Source organism: Fusarium mangiferae (genome assembly GCF_900044065.1).
Source record: "Fusarium mangiferae strain MRC7560 genome assembly, contig: FMAN_scaffold003, whole genome shotgun sequence".
In the NCBI taxonomy this organism is placed as follows: Eukaryota; Fungi; Ascomycota; class Sordariomycetes; order Hypocreales; family Nectriaceae; genus Fusarium; species Fusarium mangiferae.
Window position 1 is genome coordinate 738,613 of NW_024573923.1, and position 20,300 is coordinate 758,912.

Below are 20,300 nucleotides of genomic sequence, written 5' to 3' on the forward strand. Positions count from 1 at the left end.
CCTAAGGGCTCAAATGAATGATGGGTATACAAAAGTTTTCGATTGATATATACATTACAGTTTTTGAAACCTGTGCCATATTCTGTAAGGACACAGTGTATGTTTGTTTCAGAGTCAGCATTACGTAGACCACCAGCGCCAGAGGGTGCGGATCATCGACGTCTTCTTTTTCTGTGTTTCTCCTATCTCGCTCTCGTGTATTTTCCTTGTCGCTGTTCGTGGCGCAAGCTTTCCTCTTGACTAGGTAGAGGAGCTCTCCGTCGGGCATCCGCCTTGTCGGCATCAAACCCAGGCATAGGAGGTGGAGGAACCGGCATGGCAAAGCTTCCGGGCGGGGGAGGCATGCTGCCCGGTGGTGGGATGAGTCCAGGGGGCAAGGTTCCTGGCGGCAGTGCTCCTGGTGGCGGCAGAGGCACGCCCGCCTGCTTCATAAGCTCGAGGAGTTGCGCTGGATCTGGAGGATTGTTGGGATCCAGTCCGGGTAAGGGAGGCGGCGGCAGACCGCCATTGAGTCCAGGTAAGGGAAATGGTAGGGGAGGTGGAGGAGCACCTGAGCCAGCACCGACACCAGGAATGGGAGGAGGTGGAATACTTGAGCCAAGGCCGGGTAAGCCTCCGCCAAGAGGCAGTCCAGGAATACCAGGCAGTCCAGGGACAGCAGTTTTCGGTGCGTCTTGGTCAACAAGAGCGTCCATCTCGTCTTCCATCTCTTGCTGTTCTTCCTCCTGGCGCTGCCGACGATTGCCACGGCGGTCCCAGGTTCCTTGGGCCTCGGCTGCTGCTTCACCGATATGATAGCGATCCTGGAAAACATCTGTATCACCAGGTCTGGCACGGCTCCAGAAACGCGTAATGCGGTCATTAGACCCTGATGCCAGAATGTGCCCGAGAGGATGCCAGTCGAGGGACCAAATAGCGTAATCATGAGCATAGGGCACCTTGTGCATTGGCCATACTGACTGGGCGGCTACTGATGACGGGTCAGGGCTGTCGTAAGGTGCAACGGTGAAGGACTGGCCAGGAGGCGGGTTTGGAGAATCGAGTAGATAGTGGAATAGCGAGCCGTCCATACCACCAGTGCTGAGAAGATTGGGATGGATAGGATGCCATGTGAGAGTGGAAATATCCTTCTCGTGGCCTTTGAGAAGGCATATATCACGCATCATGCGAAGATCGAAAACACGAGCGGTCTGGTCTCTTGCAGATGTCGCGAGACAAGCGCCACGGACCTTTTCAAACAGTACTTTTGTGATAGTACTCTTGTGGCCGTGTAGAGTCGTTAAGCAACGGCTAGTACGAGGATCCCAAAGCTTGACAAGATGGTCCTTGGAACCAGATACAAGCAGTCCCTTTGTAGGATGCCAATCCACACTTTTTGCATCCCATCCATGACCTTCAAGCTTAGATTCCATTTGTCCCAGAGCAAAGTCAAAGATCTTGAGGGTGGAATCATCGCTTGCGGTGACGAACTTGGAATCACTTGGACTGAAAGCAAGGTCTCGAATAGGTTCAGTGTGGGCGTTGATGCTCTGGACATTGTTGAAATTTGGTTGCCAGTACTTGATAACTCCGTCGTGATCCGCCGAGATAAGCCAGTCGTCACTATGCGAGTATTCCAGAGCACGAATGGCAGAATCATGAGCCTGCATAATGGTTTCGAAATTGAAGCCTGTTCCGTTCCATAGTGTGAACTCGCCGCTGGTCGAAGCTGTTAACAACCTTCTGCCTTCTGGTGTCCACCGCACTACATTGATGGGATGCTTGATCTTGTTGAGAGAAGAGTGAAGGTGCTTAATAGGGATACTGTCAGCAGCTTTTGTGACACGAGCTGCAGGTGGAAGAATCTATTTTGATGTCAGTCATGGGGCAGTTGTTCAGATAGAACGCTACTCACATCAACGATATAGCTAACACTAGGTCGCTCAGCTTCGCCAGTATATCCTCCCTTATAGCTAGGGGCACGATCATGTTGCCAGTGTGTTATAGTGGCACCATAGTCAGTCACAGGTCCTGGAGTTGAAGCGTCAGTTTCAAGTCAGTTGTGATTTAAGTCTTCAGGTTATGCTGTATGTGTATTCGAATGCCTCTCTCAAAGACCCAGCAAGAACCCCTGCTTTTAAGCATGAGGCTGGCCAAAACCAAAGATTTCGATTGCTCAGGTAAACGACAGCCGTCCCTTGAACATACATGGAACAGACACATTTGATTAAGAAGCATCTCCCCCACAGCTCTCATATTTTTCTGCCGCTGAGCAGCTTGGCAATGCAAACACAACAGGAGACATGTCACTGAGTATGATGGGTAAACTTACGCCTGCCTCGGACCTTGACAAATGCCCCATCTTGGCCCTGGCCACCTCCATGATCACCACGAGGCTCATAGGCCATCGTGATGAATTTTTTTTCAGGGTATCAAGCATGCACAATAGCCTTCTTGAGAAGCGCGTCGCAGGGGTGGGTCTTTCGAGATGGAAATGAACAACCAACGCAGTTATGAGGTCGCTGTTGGATGATCTCTGAATAGCTGGTCAAACGAAGTTTCTGTTATGCAATGATGAAAATTGATTTCCTGTAGGAAGACGTTGGGGGTGGTAAATTGATTTGATAAAGAACGAACAAAGACGATGCTGTTACTTGAGGCGCGTGGTCTTCAGTTGAAGTTGAAAGCTACGAAGCATCAATTCAAGCGATGATTAACCGGCCAGCCTGAATTTTGGAGTCAGGCCTTTCTCCAAAACTCCAAGTCACATGACCTTCAGTCTCCAAAACTCGAGACTCTCAACGGTTAGATCTGATGAGATAAAGTGCCTCTACTAAAGACATACACATGCGTGAATATCCTTTCGTATACCGAATTGTTGGGGCGCAGATTCGTCACCCACGGGCTCTACCCGAGCTTACTGCGTTAGCTCGCTCATGCTATGACTGTTGCATCTCACCAACAGCATGCAATACAACCGCACTTTCACATGCTTTCACATTGATCCATATCAGTCGCAAAGTTGCAAGCCTTCTGGGGCCTGCGACCTGTTGCCGCATGCCTTCCCCCCTGCAGCGCCACAAGCCAGTGGCTCGGGGGGGTTCGTCGATCCATTAAAACGCTCAGAATGCAGCGGAAGCCAGGGGTGTTATGCTCCCGGGCCCCCTTTAGCGTTGATGATTGTCTTTAGCCTCACTGTAAAAGTCCCTGAGATGCTGCTAAAAATGACCAGAGCGAAAAAGCTCAAACAGCCCCGCCAGAAGAGGCGCCAAAATGGTTGCTCTGCATAATAGTACTAACTTATAGGTAATGAATGTACTTGGCGAGATGGGATAATTGAGGTAGAGAGTGAGGAGAGAGGCCGTTGCGAAAGAAACTCAATTCATTGTTTGTTTTTAATTGGAATGGCCCTTTCACCTCCTTTTTTTCTCCGACCCTTTATCTCCTACATTCCTGTGGTTCGATAAAGTCTTTAACGTGCTTTATCTCGAAGCTGTAGGTGATTCATCCACTGCGACATTGGCGCCCTCGGTATCTTATCATCCTTGTAGCAATCGCCGCCACCCAAACAACTTTACGTTAACAAGGTCGTCGTATCTCCGTCGGCAACTCTGCTCAATTCCTTCTTTTATTTTATTTTCACCTAATTTCTTGAGCTCCTACTTTGCGCGCAATCAGTCTGCCGTCTAGGCAAGGCTTTCACAAGATGAATTCGGCCACAGCGACGAGCATAGAAACCTCGAATGGTTCGGCCTCTGTCTCCCAGCGCAGCGGCCACGACGTCACACAGAACGAACCCAACAATCGCACCAACGGAAACGGTAACGGAGCTGCCACGACGAAAACCCCCAAGAAGCCTGGCCAGAAGTACAGGCACGTCGCTGCGGTTCACAAACAGACGAGGCCTTCATGTCTGAGTCACGATTCCGATGCTGCTCCCAGCTTTATTGGTTTTCGTAACCTCATGGTCATTGTGCTTGGTATGGAAGAAGCTCAATGCCCCTCATCATGATGTTGTCTGTTGGGTTACTAATGCTTGGCAGTTGTTGGAAACTTGCGATTGATGATCGAGAACATCCAAAAGGTATGCTTCATCTCCCGCCCATCGATTATGCCTCGGACAGCCAGCTAATACAGTCTATAGTATGGTGTATTGATCTGCGTGAGGTGTCATGATTACAGCCGTCAAGATATTTACTTGGGTCTACTCCTTTACTTCCTCATCCCATGCCATCTCCTTGCTGCCTATTTGATTGAGCTGGCTGCTGCTCAGCAAGCTCGAGGATCTCTGAAGCGTGTCAATGATTCACCTTCTGGTGGCCCCTCAGAGCAGGAGCGCAAGAGGTTTCATAAGACCTGGGTTGTTGTCGCGTGGGCTCATCTTTTCAACATCACACTTGCCCTTGTTCTCACCACCTGGGTCGTGTACTTCAAGATTCATCATCCTCTCATCGGCACCTTGACTGAGATGCACGCCATTACCGTCTGGCTCAAGACTGCATCATATGCTTTCACCAACCGAGACTTGAGACATGCCTACCTGCATCCCGTGGAAGGAGAACGGGAACTGGTACCTGAGCTGTATACGCAATGCCCGTATCCCCAGAACATCACCTTCAGCAACCTGGTCTACTTCTGGTGGGCGCCCACACTCGTATACCAGCCCGTGTATCCTCGCACCGATAAAATTAGATGGGTCTTTGTGGCCAAACGGGTTGGAGAGATCTTTGGCCTCAGCGTGTTCATGTGGGTTGCGAGTGCTCAGTATGCTGCACCTGTCCTTAGGAACTCGCTCGACAAGATCGCTTCCCTTGACCTCATGTCTATTTTGGAACGGTTACTTAAGCTTTCAACCATTTCCCTAGTCATCTGGCTTGCCGGTTTCTTCGCACTTTTCCAGTCGTTCCTCAACGCCCTAGCCGAGGTTTTGAGGTTTGGCGACAGGTCGTTCTATGACGATTGGTGGAACAGCGAGAGCTTGGGAGCATACTGGCGCACGTGGAACAAGCCTGTTTACACGTATTTCAAGCGTCACCTGTACATGCCTATGATCGGGCGTGGTTGGAGTCCTCAAGCTGCCAGCTTTGCTGTCTTCTTGGTCTCGGCTATTCTTCACGAGATCCTTGTCGGTGTCCCTACACATAACATCATTGGTAAGCTCACATATCCTGAATCACAGTTACACGACTAACGGTCGCAGGCGTTGCTTTCCTAGGTATGTTCCTTCAACTACCACTTATTGCATTGACCAAGCCTCTTGAAAACATGAAGCTTGGGCACACTGGCAAGATAGTTGGTAACACTATTTTTTGGGTATCATTCACCATATTTGGGCAACCCTTTGCAGCACTGATGTACTTCTACGCTTGGCAAGCAAAGTATGGAAGTGTTAGCAAACAGATGACGACAGTAGCGAGTTAAAGTGCCCTGACTATGGACAAAGTTTCTGGACACCGTTTGGTATTGCTCAGCTAGCATATTTACCGCATTGGTACGATACATATTTGATACATTATTATTAAGAACTCGTTTGCTTATATTCGCATATATGGGACTTTACCATTTTGAAGACTGTCATTAGGAATGGAGTAACATGACGAAGTGCTAGGGCATTCATTCACCTTAGCCGCCGGATTGTGTTTTCTAAAACTTATGTTGATGAAATGCTGGCAAAGCTTGGCATGGTAGGTCTTATGACTGCAGCCCCAGGACTTGGTCGTATTGCAAGTAATCTGCAAAGCATTTCTAGTCTTGGGTGTATTTACATGTGCCTATGTCTAGATCGTCCCCCTCTTCTCTCACCTCTTCTAAGCGATGAAAGGAATCTTTGTTCCCACTCTCTTCCGATATTGGACATAATCGTCTTGGAAAAACTCAATCAACTTGGCCTCCTCGTGTTTAATTCGCTTGCTAAAGAACAGCCAGAGAACAGCCGCATAGGCAAAGAAGCACAGCATGTTGCCCATTACTAGCTGTGTTCCCAATCCCCAGTAGAAGAATCCAAAGTAACTTGGGTGGCGGAAGATTGAGTAGATGCCTGAAGTCACCAACTCATGGGAATCCTTCTTCCTAGTCTGGACATGATGGTTGAAACTGGCTCCAGCTTGCAACATGGCCACTGAGCGGACGTACTGTCCGACGGTGACCATGACAAGGCCGAGGAGCAGAAGGATAGGGCCGGTGCCATAGGGTGCCCAGTGTCGATTAGGGAAGAAAAGGTTGACGATGGCACATTCGATAAACGCAGCTGAATGGGCGATGGCGTATCCTGGCCAGTTTGCGGTCAGGAGAAAACTTCCAATGCTAGCCACAAGTGTATTCTTCTCAGCCGTAGTCCAAAACTCGAGAAAGTGAAAAGCTGAGAGTGCAAACAGGAAGAACGGAACACGCCAAGCAGGGCTAGAAGTCAAGAACAGAATGGCTCCCATAGAGACAGCACTACAAGCCAAGGTAATACCGAGGCAGAAAGCTCGAAGAGCGATACCGGAGAGTGACTTGGGCTGGCCGGCAAAGTAGGGCTTCAGGATCATGAGTTCGTCCAGAGAGCGAGAGTGGCCAGAGAAGGAGTCATGATGAGTAGGTGATGCTTGATGATGAGCAGCTGAAGAGCTAAAGTTGACAGGTCTAGCACCCGAGTTTTGTGTGGTTTCAGACATGGTTTTCTTTGATGAAAAGTCAGAAAATAGTCTATAGGACCTCATGAGGTCTTCAGGGGTTGATATGAAGCTTGATGAAAGATTAGATGATGAGATGAACGTACAAATTCTGAGAAGAGTCGTGAAAAGAAGAGGAAAGTTCGAAAGGCGGTCTTTGGCACTTAAATAGAGAAATGAAAAGTCATTAATTAGAAGGCGTGTTGGCCCTCGTCCCCGAATGGCGTCTGCAGTTTTGGATTGTGAGGCAGAGAACAATATCAAGATTGTTGGCCTTAGCTCATGAGTTTGGAGGATCTGAGCTTAGTGGACCTGACCTATCCACCTGAGCGTTGGCTCCAGGGTGGCCGGGAAGTCAAAGTACCGATGAGCTATAGGTACATGAAGCTGCTATCTGGCCCCGATCAAACACACTGTCAACGCTATAAAAATACCACAAATGACCTCAAGCATTTTTGATCAGATACTGGGCCAGTTCTAGATGACACGAATGTTCTTCGAAATGCTTTGATAAGTCGTTTTACGATTTGGTGCCTGTTTTTATCTTCTCGTCGGCGCTGATTTTCGAGGTTGGGGGAATCGAACTCGGAATTTGAGGTAGCTTTCAATGAGGGGTACTTTGTCGATATCAGTTTGCTTGAGACAATGTGACCGCGGAATTGATATCACAAAGGAGATCACATGGATGCAGGAGGGAAGACGCCTTTTCATGCACAAATAAGCTAAGGCATGTTGGCAGCACTTATTTAGCCGTGAAGTTTCGAAGGCTGATATACACTATTCGTATGGAATTGCTTCCAAAAACAACAACGGGTATATTGTAAACAAAGCTATGCACCGATGCCCTAAGCTTGACCTTCTTCCAAAGATTTCCACCAGTCAATGCTCCCGTACATGGTATATGGTTATAATGTCAATGCTCAAAGTGCACACTCGACAGAACGCGAGTTGAAGTCAACGCAGCTTACTTTGGGCTGGCCTTCAGACAGATACGTAGTGTGAAATCGGTGGCCTTTCCACAGACCCTAAAGTCAAATTGTAACCCTTCCTGTGCAGGGAATCAAGCGCAAAATGGCCACCTTGGTGATGTCGTAAGGTATCGGTGGTTTGCGATAGATCGAAGCTGGTCTCCAGCCCCAGGTGGAATATTAAGTAATTGGAAGCCCCCCCTCAAAGTCCGCCTTGAATTGAGAAAGAGGAAATAATGAGTACCAATACGTTGATGAACCCCCAGGTACAAGGGATCCAGGTGTTCATCTCGTAGTATCCGGCAGAGTAAACAGCTCCCAACCTAATAATTCTTTAGTCAAAGTAGTTTGTAAGACCAACACAACTTACACTAAGCCAACAATACTTCCGGCCATGACAGCCTCAAGCCCAGCAATAACGAGATAGATGACGGGTACTGCCCATAGATATCTCCAAGACGACTTCTTCCAACCGTGGGTAAACATGGCGATCAGAACTGCCCCCATATGGAAGCATGCATATATGATGAGAGTCCATAGCAAAGTAAATCGCCAAACATCTAAGACATAGTAGAGGGTAAATTGTTTGTCTGCGGTGGTGTCATATAGAGTCTGGACGTTCAGGGACGGGAATCGCGGCGTTTGATAGTCTGGTGGAGGAGTATTTGGCAGGGCCATCTATCGTTTGTATCAATTAGTGCTTTGTTCACAAGAAGGATGGAACTCAATCGGAACATACCCTGCCATCATGGAGGCTGCAATAGGTCTCAGCTTGGCCGATTCTTGTGGTGTCGTTGGGAATATGATTGAATATGATTATGATTATGGGGTGTTGGAATTAGCAGTGACAGGGAACAGGGGTCTAAGGTGCTGAGGGAGCTGAAAGTGCCCCCGGAACGTCATCCCCAGGCCTCGGCAAAAGCCCGTGAAGTCGGCATGCGCAACCGCAACCGCGACCTCGGAATTGTCAACCTAGATCCATCATCAACTCTGCATCGACAACTCCCTCACATTCACCATACAAACCGAATGCGTCGATATGTCCTCCGATAGACTCCTCAGAACAGTTCTGCAGCACTACCCAGATGTCCACGATGCTGCAAAGACCGAGCAGATCATCGGGTCGACAACACATCTCCTCACCGAGCTCACAAACCCTCTAAATCTCGGCCTTCTCACGTCGCAATTGTTAACGGCCCCTGCGATATGGTTCCAGCCAGGCGGCATCCGCACTTCGGTTCGAGTTATCAGCATATACAATACCGCGGCCGCGCGCATCCACAACTATGAAGTCGCTAATCGCGATCGGAAAGAATCCCATGAGGGCGGTGGACTGAGCTGCGAAGAATGGACGCGCGCTGTCGTCAAAGGAGCGGACGATCGATCGAGGCGATGGCAGCATCTTTTGGTTCTGACTGGTGTTCTCATGGGAATGGAGTCCAGCAATCGGCAATCTTTGTCGCGTGGCATGAGGAATACTCTTGAAGAGGCGGTAGTGATGGCGGCAAATCTGGCACTCGAGAGTCGCGACGAAGATGGCCCGGTCGCAGGCGCATCGGTTGTCATGGCACTTAACTTTGCATTTCCATTGCTGTCTGACTTCCATCGAAGTCTCATCAACTGCAATGCTCTGTTGCCTCTTATTGTATGGACGGTGACAGCTGAGGAGGGCCTCGGCCACGGCCAATTCTTGGCGGCAGTGAGCTCCGAGGTTGTCGAATCACCAAACCATCTTCTCGCATGGTCGCCAAATACGCCCTCGTTTCGATTTATCCAGGAGTTGGATAGGCGACCTACTCTAGCCAACATGGGGCCGCTGGCGAAGCTTGCTGGGTATGTTGTTCAACAGGCCACAGACACACAGGCTGTGATTGCCGCACAAGGCGCTCTTCTTGCCTTTAGCAGCCAGGTATTGGATATGTGGCGGTTGAATCGTTTGAGCGACATAGATCCAGCGCTTGAGGGCAATATGCTGACCCAGGAGACCATTACAAGCACCTGGCCAGTTCTATGGAACTTGCTGAGGAAGCTCATGTTTGGGACGGTTGCTATTCTGCAGGCGATTGTCTCACGAAGCCTCCTCGACCCGCGCATGCTCAACGATATGGCTGCTCCTGTCATCGCATCAAAATCTCTTCGCATATTACGCAACATCTTCTTCATCTCCTCAAGGAACGGCAACAACGCGTTCCAAGTGTACAACTTCACATACCTCACGTCGATCGACTCGATCTCTCGGAGTGCCCCTGCTTGCCACAGTTTCCTCCAGGAATTCCGACCTTCCGAAGATGCATCCACGTCAACGACATATCTACAAAGAACTTTGGACCTATTCTACCTTAATATCTCTGAACACTTACCACTTACTCTGCCAACTGATGCATGCGATGCTCTTATAATCAAACCAGCAATTGCATATATCTCACATGAAGGACCTACGACACAAAATATGGTTGAGATCTTCGAATCCGCACATAGCGCCATTCTGTCAACCATATCTTGCCCTCAACATAGCCCTCTCACCATCGAACTCACACCTTTCTATATCGCTCTGTTGTTCAACTCATTCCCGCAGCATATCTCTTCCCGCCAATTCAGAGTGGCCTTCAAGACTGTGATGCAGATAGTATCACCCCCCTTCCCCATTGCAGAGCTGGAGCCGCAGCTATCGGAGACACTTCTAGAGATGCTTCGAACTTCAATTTCCACGGCGTCGACGAGTCTGCTGCCACCAACAGCAGATATCGTCGCACAGGCTGCGATGGAAGAGACTCAGGAGGAACGTCATTCTCAGCAGAGTTCACTTGCTTTAGCTCTAGTTGATTCACTTCCATACCTACCTCTTCCTCTGGTGGAAGAGTGGTTCACGATTGCTGCTCAAGCCATGAATGAAATTGAAGATCCCGTACTAAGGGAACCAGTCAAGCAACGGTTCTTGCAGATTCTCGTTAGTGGAGAGCTAGACGTGGAACGAGCAGCTATTGGGGTAGCTTGGTGGGGAACTCGAGGAGGTCGAACACTGATTCTCGGTGCAAGCGCGGAATCTGCCATGATGAGCGGCGCGCTTCCTGGGCCTGACAGGTCTAGCCATCTGTAAAGATGACATCCCTCGGCACAATGTTGCCATAGTGCGCATGCACTGTTCTGGATGAATTCTTGACCTTGCCGGGTCGGAACGTGTATGCTTGCCGTAAAGTCAAAGACCAGCTTGTTGCACGTTGCATTAAGGATGTGGCAAAGTAACTCAAGCGGCAGTTATTCGCAACTTTAGTTACGCTCTGGAAGGATGACGTTGTGAAACATTTCAAGGGGTTTCGGGTTGTTGGGCTGATCATCTGGCTATCGTGGGAAACCCCGCAGGAAGCATGTGGGCGTTACTGGTGTCAGGCTTGTTGTCGCGAGTCTTGATGCAATTGTGTCATTTGTGCTTGAGTATCTAGCCTCAATAGGCGATTTGTGTTGGAAGCAGATCGAGATCTACTAGGAATTGGGTATGTCTCCGTTGACGAAGCCGGGCACGCCGGGCGACGATAGTTTGCTGAGAACGGGCAATCACCACACGTGGGGACAGAGAGTATTGGACAGGGCACGAACTGGATGCCCAGAAGTTTGACTTAGCTTGGATGTCTTTGTTTGGTGTGGTGGTCTGAGGAATACCGAACAGCGAGGCGTGTTGGCCTGCCACCAACTCAGAACCTGGTGAACTTGTTTGGGGGCAAAGATTGCAAGTCATACCCGGCTCATATAAGATAATACGACCTTAATAGATATGAAAATCTGGGAATGCACTCATCAATATCAAGGAAACAAGCTACGATAGGCAATCGAAGGATCAATTGCCAAGGCAAGGGTCCTGGTGAAGCGGGGTTGCCATTGCTACAGCACCTACGGAGTATTCTCTCACTATCAAGAGTGAGCAGTTGTTCTGGAACTTGAGCGGGGAGTCGAGACAAGGTTGCTAGGCCCGATTCCGAGCGCGATCTTGACTTAGACCCCGTCTTGGCAAATGAGGGGAGGGAATGTCACTCAGACAATTTCATCCTCTGATGCCAATTCTTCCTCTCAAGTGTCCACTTCTGCTTCACCTCGTCTTTCATGGCGAAGCTTCAGGCCAAAGTTCATGTTCCGTTGCTCCTCGGCCTTGATCTGAGTCGATCACCCGGGCCCTGAAGATCTGGACTCTTGTTGTTAGACCGCAACTTGGTTCTCGATGCCGATAGCTTGGTACCGATACAGCGCAGAGCTGGCATAGCCACAGTCCGTGGAGCCTACAGGTCAGCTCGTCCAGGTTCTGGGACCTGGTTTGGACCCTGCGAAGCTGGGTCGCGGAGGGTCCGTTCATTGCTTGTTTGGCCTAGCGTTTCCCTGTTAGATCAAGGCTAATGCGCTTTTCAGGCAGATCAATGGCCTGAGAGGCTGCAATACGTACCTTGCCTGAGCTATCTCATCACAGACAAGAAACATGACGACACCAGACAAGACAAGCTGAGATGTGCTGATCGTGCCAATTGCTTGCACAAGAGGCTGATTCGTGGGAATGTCGCACTCACTGGCTAAGCAATGCACAAACAACAGGTTTTTGCCGAAAAACAAATATAGTACATACAGTACAGAGTGATAGAGGAGGGGGAGGAGGGGCATCAAGGGACCCAAGTATCGTGAGAGGTATCTACGTTCGATTTCTTGGCAGGGTCTGTCACGGAGAGCTTATTCCAAGGGCATTCGGGTTACAGCGAGTCCCAAGAATTTGATCACCAGCTTCAAATTCCCACGCTAAACTTAGCTTTGGGCTGAGTTCATGTACCTCATGGCACGACAGCTACAGCAATGTAGCTCAGTCAACGCGCGTTCCTTGTGGGACAGGAGCACATCGTCTCAAGATTCTGATACCCATCTATCAAGTCTCCCAGGTTGCAGGGTACGTACAGTACATGGGGTGTTCCGAAGCTAAAACATTCTGCTCACTAGTCTATGCAGCCTCAGCTTTCTAAGACAAGGTCTATGCCGCAATGGAACAGCGGCACGTCATTCCTCCCTGTGATGGAGGAGGGAGGAGGGGGAGCTTGTTGATCCACATGATGAAGATGGGGAGCTCCAAGTTAGCTTGGAGGGGGAGGGAGGGAGGGAGCTTCTCTCACATAGGTATTAAACAGAAGCTTGCCCTCTCATGTTCGGACTATTTTTCATTCATACTATCGCACAATCTAACTATCTACATCACCAACTATCTATTCTCTCCCAAAACAACCCCTTCAATACTCAACATGTCTGACAGCTACGGTGACAACAGCTACGTATGTTCTCTCAGTTCTATCCACCCTCCCATGAAGCTAACTCTTTTTCAGGGCTCCAGCCGACGTGACAATGACAACGACAACAGCTACGGTTCTTCCAACCGTGATAACGACAACAGCTACGGTTCTTCCAACCGTGATAACGACAACAGCTACGGTTCGTCCAACCGTGACAACGACAACGACAACTCTTATGGCTCTGGCAACAACAACAGCAGCAGCTACGTGGGTGCATACTAGTCCTTTATTCTCGCATATACTAACACAGCTCAGGGCTCATCTGGCCGCGACAACAACGATTCGTATGGCTCCAGCAACAACGATTCGTACGGATCCAGCAACAAGGACAACGACAACTCTTATGGCTCGTCCGGTAACTCTGGCCTGAGCGGCGGCAACGACAGCTACGTACGTGAATTGTCATGCCAAGCAAATCCTTCATGACTAACGTGAATATTAGGGCTCCAGCCGTCGCGACAATGACAACGACAACTCTTATGGATCTAGCAACAAGGACAGCGATTCTTATGGCTCCAGCAACAACAACTCTTACGGCTCTAGCAACAAGGACAACGACAACTCTTATGGATCCAGCAACAACGACTCCTACGGTTCTGGTAACACATACGGCTCCAGCAACAACGACTCCTATGGCTCCAGCAACAAGGACAATGATTCTTATGGTTCCAGCAACACATACGGATCTGGCCGTGACAATGACAATGACAACGACAACAACCGATCAGGTGGTTTCCTCGACAAGGTCAAGGACAAGGTTCAGGACAAGCTCAGCGGAAACAAGAACAGTGGTGACAACGACTACTAAGTATGAATGTTTGAGAGAGATTCTAGCGTGTTAGTGTTAGCTACTTATTGAGTGAGATGATATATTCCTCGCTCCTGAATTGAATTTCATTTGTGTCTATATGTTTTCAACCAGATGTCTTGTGAGAAATGCTTCACAAGATCCCTTATATAAGTCTTTCCAGTGAACAAAGTAATGCTAGTGTTTGCTATCTCAATCATATAGTGTCCGTCGCTATCTTGACGGGTGAGCGACACTGACATATCCGGTCTCTCTGGGTTCAGCTATTGAATTGCACGAAGTAAGCAATATTATCCTTTGTGAAAAACGCTCTCATTGTACGCATATGCAAGTTAAATAGAACATAGAATCACATCATCGTTTTGCCGCTTCATCCCAGCTAAACTAACTTCTTATCAACCTTGATAAAAATCGCACCATCCGTGATGCGACCCTCGCAATCCATGAGATGCACAAACCGGTACCCATTACCCAGCCTATCGAGTCTCATGCAAGCCCAAGCCGCCAAATCATCCCTTCCAATCTCATCATCACGCACTGTAAATCGCACCCATGAGAGTTCATCGACGACATGGGGCACAGGGGGAAATTCGAGACGTTCACCAGCAAAGTCAACCATGTTGCCACGGTGTGTCTTTGTGCGGGCCTTGTATTCACCCTCGCGCTCGTGTCCTTCGTTAGGGACAGGGCCGCCGTGGAATTCATCAGGTCCTTCAACGTGAAGCTCGACTTTGACGTAAGGCTCAAAGCCTCTGGTGGATGTGTCGCCTGGTGGGAGGGGGATGTTTTGAGCGGCGAGGACTGTGATTGTGAGATGGAGTGATTTCCGGATGATGGTGTTTTCGGTTTCTTCGTCGCTGCGGTTTGGACGGTAGCCTGATAGAAGTTAGATGAATGGTTAATGAGATGATGGCCTAGAATGAGTATGTACCTTGAGGTTTGAGGACATATCCTCCTGTTCCAGCAAACATGCCTTCGTTGAGCATCATGCCCTCATCCCACCTCTGCCAATTGAGCGCAACGATCTGAATACCCTTGCGCCAGAAAACAGAAGGGTCAAGATTGGACGATCCTATTCGCAGACCCCAAGGATAAGTTCTCATGAGAAAGTGTCGATTGTGGTTGAATAGATCAGACGCTTGCTTCTCGTGCACATCGATGACTTTCTTCTCTGACAGGGAAAAGATGTGTGTGGGCATACCAGCTTCTGGCTGCGTCAAGCTCTTGAAAGACACGCCCCGCGCATGGAAGCCCATACGACTCAGCTCCTGTATAATCTTTGCCGGCTTCTTTGGCGGAGCATCACCAGCTTGAGCACCAGGGGCTGGTGCCCTGTCCTCCTCCTCACTCTCCTCTTGAGTGGCATCTGCACCAGGTGGTGCATACTTAACCTTGACGATGAGCTTTCGACGCAGTTCATCTGGACTGGGTAGGGCATCAGGTTCGCTCTCGGGCTCTGGGACGAGAAGGTCGCCCCAGACTTCCTTCATAATGCGGACCATTGCAAGTTGCTGGTCCGGTTTGCAATGGACTTCAAGGGAGACGATGACGGGCAAGTCGCTGACAACAAAGGCGCTCTCGCGAATGGCCTCACAGACAGCTCTGAAGGAAATCTCCTTGGTGAGGGTGTAGCCGTGCAGCACACGGGGCTCAACGATAGCGGCTTCGGGCTCCGTAGACTCGGGATCGGCGCCCGGAGCGGTAGCGGGAGCGGTAGCGGGCTGTTGGTCGGAGGCGGGGTCGGGGTTGGGGTTGGGGTCGGAGGACTCATCCTTATCACGGAGACTCGTCTTTGCGAGCTTTTCTTTGAGCTTTCCAAAAGTGCTTCTCTTTTTTGTCTTTCTTACAACCTTTTTCACACCTCTCTCCTCATCGCTGCTGGAAGGACTACTCGTGCCCTCAGGGTCAGACTCATCGCCATCCCAGACATCGATCTCGATACAGCGCCCTCCCCGCAGCAGAGTTTCGGTGTAAGGCCTGGTCGAGCTGTCACTTGAGAGTTGGTTTCCGGTGAGATAAGTGTTGTGGCTGGAGCTGATGAAGTAGGAAGCAAGGGGATATGAGAGATCTTGGGGTTTAGGCGGGGTTGTAGCCGCTGCATGAGACGACGTCATCCAGGCCATGAAGCCATCCAGATCGAGGTGGTCTCTGGCGAGAAGTTCTTGGACAGCGGGTGAGGAGACATCTTGTTGAGCATCTGTGATGAAGGAGGCAAGTCTATCCCTACTCCAGGTCTTGTCTTGTCGATCGGCCAGAGACTGGAATAGCTTGACGAGTTGGCCGCTGATGATGGGGTCGACGTTGGAGAGGGAGCGAGTAACTTCGCTGGCACCTCCGCCAGCTTTGAGCTCATGAGCCATGTTTCTGGCTTTGGTTTTGTGGTGATGATTTTGACGTGGGTTTTTGTTTTTTCTAACCTTTGAAGAGGTGAGGGAGCGGAGAGAGCGGAGAAAGGAGAGGGCGATCAAGTGATGTTGGATTCGTGAAGTTGTTCGCTGTCTTTGAGTCTGACCTTGACCCAGAGTCAGAGCCAAAACTTGGCTTTCACTGGCGTCTCCAGCTGTAACTGGGCCCTGCATGTTCTAGACTCAGAACATCCAATTGATCAAGGTCGTTAGGTACCTTAGTTACTGCAAGAAAACAGGAAACTGAGTTAGGTGATCAACAGTCAGTGAATTGATCAACACCTGGCTGCCTCTTCTTTTCTTCAGCTATCAAAGGGTCTATCAAGGCCACCTTTTCTTCTCCCCTATGGTCTCATATTCAATCAAGCTCGGGCCCAAGACAGCTCACGACAGCTTCAGCTTCAGCGCTAGACCCGCTACAAAGACACCAAGACCCCTAAACGCCCTGTTCTGACTCCACCAGACAACACAGCACAGCACAACAAAGCCAGGATGCATTGTCAAGGAAAGGTACACAGTCGTGCTTGTTGCATACTCTACATAAATCCGATGACTTTCTTTAAGTATTATTACAGATCTCATGATTTTGTTATGCATACCTACCTAGGTAGTTATGGTGTGTGCTATTTTTAGTACTCAGCTGAACTAGGTTCACGATGCAAATCACGGTCACTGCTAAGGCTCGGTGAGGCCCTTTACTACCTTATGTAGACTTGCACACATATTGCTCTGAACACTTTTACTTTTACTTTCACATACATACGAGAGAAACTCAACTTTGACATCTAGGATGACTTATCATTCCGGCACCTCCAGCTGCAGTTCTCTTTTTAAATCTTCAAAGTAACGTCTGGTCTTAATTTGCGCCAAACTCCTACCCAAATCGACCCTCGAAAAAAAATAGGTACGCACACAACATATCGCGATAATCACACTGTCTGCCCTGCTGGCTTACCGAGCACCCAGCCCAGTAGAGTCAAATATTTGGCCCACTCGGCCAGCAAACCTTTGTGAAAAGTAATAAGAGGCGATTTACGTATCTCGATACTCCCCGTCTCTGCATCCAGGACGCACTGGGACACCCGAACAGTCCTGTACGAGCCAGTAATGAGGGTCACCTATCCAAGTAACTCATGTCAGCGAAAGAGCTAAAGAATTCGAGGTAGTCCCATACCGGGATCAGCTTGTGCTTCTGCCAAGTAGCCTTGAGGGCTGTGTCGGTCGCCATGAGTAGCAAGGTGGTGAGTTCGCTGGTCAAGAGCATGTCATCAACCAGTTCTGCTCCATCTGCAAGATAGCAAATAGCGTGAGGCCTATTGGGATCAAGAGGACGATCATAGTTTGATTGGTTAGGGAGGTGTTGTCGAAGAACACCTTTGAGTTGCCAGTTGGCGTTCTGTTCACCCAGGCGGTTGACAAATCGGGAATTGCTGGGGCTGTTGATAGTTTTGTCAGCCCTACTGTTAAGTCTCAAGAAAGAAAAGGGTAAAAAGAGAAGAAGATGAAGAAGAAGAAAAGAGTGCCCATACTTCGCATGATGCCATTGAGTATGAGTGGTCATAACACAATTTCCCTGGGCATTTTCAGACTCAGAAAGATACGCGTTGATGCGTCTCCAGATCATTGTGGCCTCCCACTGATTATCGTTAGGGAACTCGTGGGAGTATTCATTGACGATATCTCGACGCTCCTTGGGCGGTGGTCTGGTCTCATCAAGCCACTGCTGAACGACTTTTGGGGGGATAGGTTGGATGAATTGTTCTGTCTGCTTGCCCACTTGGCCGGTTTTGAAGTCCATGTCTTTGCATTTGATGCGGCATCGACTGAGGAAATCCATGCCCACATTTTGTATGGGGACTGGCTGAGGGGATGAATGATATGACGGGCGATCTTCTCGAGATTCGCCCGTCTTTGATTGCTTCTGTGTCGATTCATGGCTGCTGCTTCAACTTGCTGGGTGTTGTTTTCTGGTCGCCTTTGACTAAGGGATCCTTGGGCTCTACTCTGTGGCGGAATCTTGATGCTCTTATTTAGACCATCTTGCTCTGAATAAGCGCCAGGTTCTTCACATATGGAGGTATCGTCTTCTTGTTCACGCGCTCGGCTATTGTGTAAACGCTGTCCGCTATGGAGTATTAAGCAGGGCTGAGTTTCAGAGGCTAAGGCACTGGGGTTAGCCGAGCGGTAGTGTATTTTATGGGCCCTGATTGGGTTTGTTTGGTTCCATTGTTATGACAACCCGCAAGCGCGTGGCCAAATATTGAGCCTCCTTGGAAACCTCAGTCACAGTGCCATCTCAAGATAAGCGCCAGGACTTCAGATACCTGACATTTTGCCGCAATGAGCTACGAATATAGCGATGGGGGTGTACTCCCTGTCAACTCCGGGCGGCTAGGCATCGCATGCCTATTATAGTCCCATGGCGGTTAAGGTATGAAGGCAGATAGATAGATAGATAGATATATAGACTGGGTAATGGTTTGTATCGTGGCTATATATTGCTTCTTCTCTACTAAAGTTCTATATATCAGGCATACCGGCATACCCAACTTCATCTTATCTCATCTATCCTGTACCGTCTTTACTTCAAATTATCCCAACGTTGAGCCATGGCAGAGTCAAAACTACCCAGGACCCTCGGGGAATGGGCTTCATCCGCGACCCGGCGGGCAGTTATCGACTCTTCTATCCATGACCATCCTCAGCAGTCAGGCTCAAAGGTGGAAGAGCCCCAGTTCTTGCTGCTTCGCGCAGTCTGGCCAGCCTCTCGCGAAGCTTTTGCTTTCAAGGAGGACTGTAAAAGTAAGAGGTGGATAGACAGTCAGAACCTGAGCAGAGCAAGCTCCTATCTGAATAATCTAGACGCCTAGAACAAATACATCGACTCTCTGGGCCAGCCTCAGGAAAGGATCATGGGAGGAACTTTCGCACTGGTCCACTACTACCAAAGGCTCTCTACTCGGCCAAACAAGAAGCCATCCGGGAACGCATTTTCCAAGGTTGATTTCAGTCCTCGAGTGACTCGGAGCCAAGCTCGCCGCAACCTTCCCCAGCGTCCTGAAACACCCACTCGTGCTCCTAGAGGTGGAACGAACGTTTCAGATGCTATGGACAGTGTCATGGACCTGTTGGAGGATCTGAACCTTGACCCAGATGCTCCAAACTACTCCTCAGGTTCAAGTCCACTCAGCACACTCTCCGGTCACTCACCCACCTCGGGAGAGAATGCGAAGAATGTTCAGACCGAGGATGAACAGATCGTGAATACCGCCTGATACTACTCCTCAATGCCCTCACGCTTCATTGCGATCTTGTGCAGGGCGAGTGGTCCCTCTATCGGCAGCCTTTTGTGGTGAAAAAAGCCAACGACAAAGTCTACGAAGCACGCGTGGATGGGCTCTTGCGAATCAACCAAAAGAACACTCGAGCTATCATTGAAGTCAAGCCTTTCATTCGGAATGCGTCTCCAGAGATCCTTGATGGAATTCGCATGCAAGAAACAGCCCAGATGGCGGCCTGGATAGCCCAAGACCCTCCACCCCTGACTGGGCCCGCGTCCAATAGATTCACACGTCTCCTGGTCTCCCAGGATCACGGCGAGATCTACCTTATCATTGCAAGTTTCAACGCCGAGTACGTCGAGTAAATCTGTGGCCGCAGCGTTCGAAGGGCAACCAAGGATTCATTTCTCGAGATGAACGAGTATGGCCCGTTCTTCGTCAAAGATTCCAAGCACATGAAGCAGTTAGGAACGATCCTTCTGGCCGTCTCGATTCAAGGGGGCTTATAGAGCGTGTTCTTCTTTCTTAGGCGCATAGTGTTATATTTGTTCAAGATTCCATCATGCTAGACAGTTTGGCGATGGCGTCTCCGGCGTGCAAGGCGTATTCGGTTTCCGAGGTTAAGGGCATAACTCCTACGATGAACTTAGATGCGAGCGAGCGTCAGCTCTCGACACTGTCTTATCACAAGCAATCCTGAACATGTAGAGTCCCTATAGCAATTTCCTCAATAAATTCACAAAGTCGGTCTAATCTTGCGACCAATCATTTTTGGCGCTCTGGACTTGCAGAATGTAATAACATGGAAACCCGGTGAAGAATTATGACTGATTCAAGTTATCAATTGGTCTGTTTCTTACTATCGTCAATCGTGGTGAGCTTTCCTCAGTAACT

General features: G+C 49.4%; 9 protein-coding genes across 9 annotated transcripts; 4 read left to right on the forward strand and 5 right to left on the reverse strand.

Moving 5' to 3' along the window:
- Positions 1 to 182: 182 nt before the first annotated feature.
- On the reverse strand, positions 183 to 2,387 carry FMAN_04853 (uncharacterized protein; the record flags this gene model as incomplete). The annotated part of the gene is made up of 3 exons (XM_041828390.1): positions 183 to 1,844; positions 1,895 to 2,010; positions 2,312 to 2,387. 3 exons carry the CDS (start codon positions 2,385 to 2,387, stop codon positions 183 to 185), a joined length of 1,854 nt encoding a protein of 617 aa, XP_041679258.1.
- A 1,298-nt stretch (positions 2,388 to 3,685) lies between these two features.
- Positions 3,686 to 5,400, forward strand: FMAN_04852 (uncharacterized protein; the record flags this gene model as incomplete). Its single annotated transcript, XM_041828391.1, has 4 exons — positions 3,686 to 3,959; positions 4,023 to 4,063; positions 4,124 to 5,132; positions 5,180 to 5,400. The coding sequence occupies 4 exons, from the start codon at positions 3,686 to 3,688 to the stop codon at positions 5,398 to 5,400; spliced, it is 1,545 nt and encodes a 514-aa protein (XP_041679259.1).
- Positions 5,401 to 5,786: 386 nt separating this feature from the next.
- Positions 5,787 to 6,635, reverse strand: FMAN_04851 (uncharacterized protein; the record flags this gene model as incomplete). Its single annotated transcript, XM_041828392.1, has 1 exon — positions 5,787 to 6,635. One exon carries the CDS (start codon positions 6,633 to 6,635, stop codon positions 5,787 to 5,789), a length of 849 nt encoding a protein of 282 aa, XP_041679260.1.
- A 1,167-nt stretch (positions 6,636 to 7,802) lies between these two features.
- Positions 7,803 to 8,086, reverse strand: FMAN_04850 (uncharacterized protein; the record flags this gene model as incomplete). Its single annotated transcript, XM_041828393.1, has 2 exons — positions 7,803 to 7,923; positions 7,971 to 8,086. The coding sequence occupies 2 exons, from the start codon at positions 8,084 to 8,086 to the stop codon at positions 7,803 to 7,805; spliced, it is 237 nt and encodes a 78-aa protein (XP_041679261.1).
- Positions 8,087 to 8,639: 553 nt separating this feature from the next.
- Positions 8,640 to 10,697, forward strand: FMAN_04849 (uncharacterized protein; the record flags this gene model as incomplete). The annotated part of the gene is made up of 1 exon (XM_041828394.1): positions 8,640 to 10,697. The coding sequence occupies one exon, from the start codon at positions 8,640 to 8,642 to the stop codon at positions 10,695 to 10,697; it is 2,058 nt and encodes a 685-aa protein (XP_041679262.1).
- A 2,167-nt stretch (positions 10,698 to 12,864) lies between these two features.
- Positions 12,865 to 13,720, forward strand: FMAN_04848 (uncharacterized protein; the record flags this gene model as incomplete). Its single annotated transcript, XM_041828395.1, has 4 exons — positions 12,865 to 12,894; positions 12,946 to 13,119; positions 13,168 to 13,302; positions 13,355 to 13,720. 4 exons carry the CDS (start codon positions 12,865 to 12,867, stop codon positions 13,718 to 13,720), a joined length of 705 nt encoding a protein of 234 aa, XP_041679263.1.
- Positions 13,721 to 14,099: 379 nt separating this feature from the next.
- FMAN_04847 (uncharacterized protein) lies at positions 14,100 to 16,080 on the reverse strand (the record flags this gene model as incomplete). Its single annotated transcript, XM_041828396.1, has 2 exons — positions 14,100 to 14,596; positions 14,652 to 16,080. The coding sequence occupies 2 exons, from the start codon at positions 16,078 to 16,080 to the stop codon at positions 14,100 to 14,102; spliced, it is 1,926 nt and encodes a 641-aa protein (XP_041679264.1).
- Positions 16,081 to 17,054: 974 nt separating this feature from the next.
- On the reverse strand, positions 17,055 to 17,923 carry FMAN_04846 (uncharacterized protein; the record flags this gene model as incomplete). Its single annotated transcript, XM_041828399.1, has 3 exons — positions 17,055 to 17,243; positions 17,300 to 17,561; positions 17,655 to 17,923. 3 exons carry the CDS (start codon positions 17,921 to 17,923, stop codon positions 17,055 to 17,057), a joined length of 720 nt encoding a protein of 239 aa, XP_041679265.1.
- A 1,114-nt stretch (positions 17,924 to 19,037) lies between these two features.
- On the forward strand, positions 19,038 to 19,771 carry FMAN_16068 (uncharacterized protein; the record flags this gene model as incomplete). Its single annotated transcript, XM_041828400.1, has 2 exons — positions 19,038 to 19,385; positions 19,445 to 19,771. 2 exons carry the CDS (start codon positions 19,038 to 19,040, stop codon positions 19,769 to 19,771), a joined length of 675 nt encoding a protein of 224 aa, XP_041679266.1.
- Positions 19,772 to 20,300: the final 529 nt, after the last annotated feature.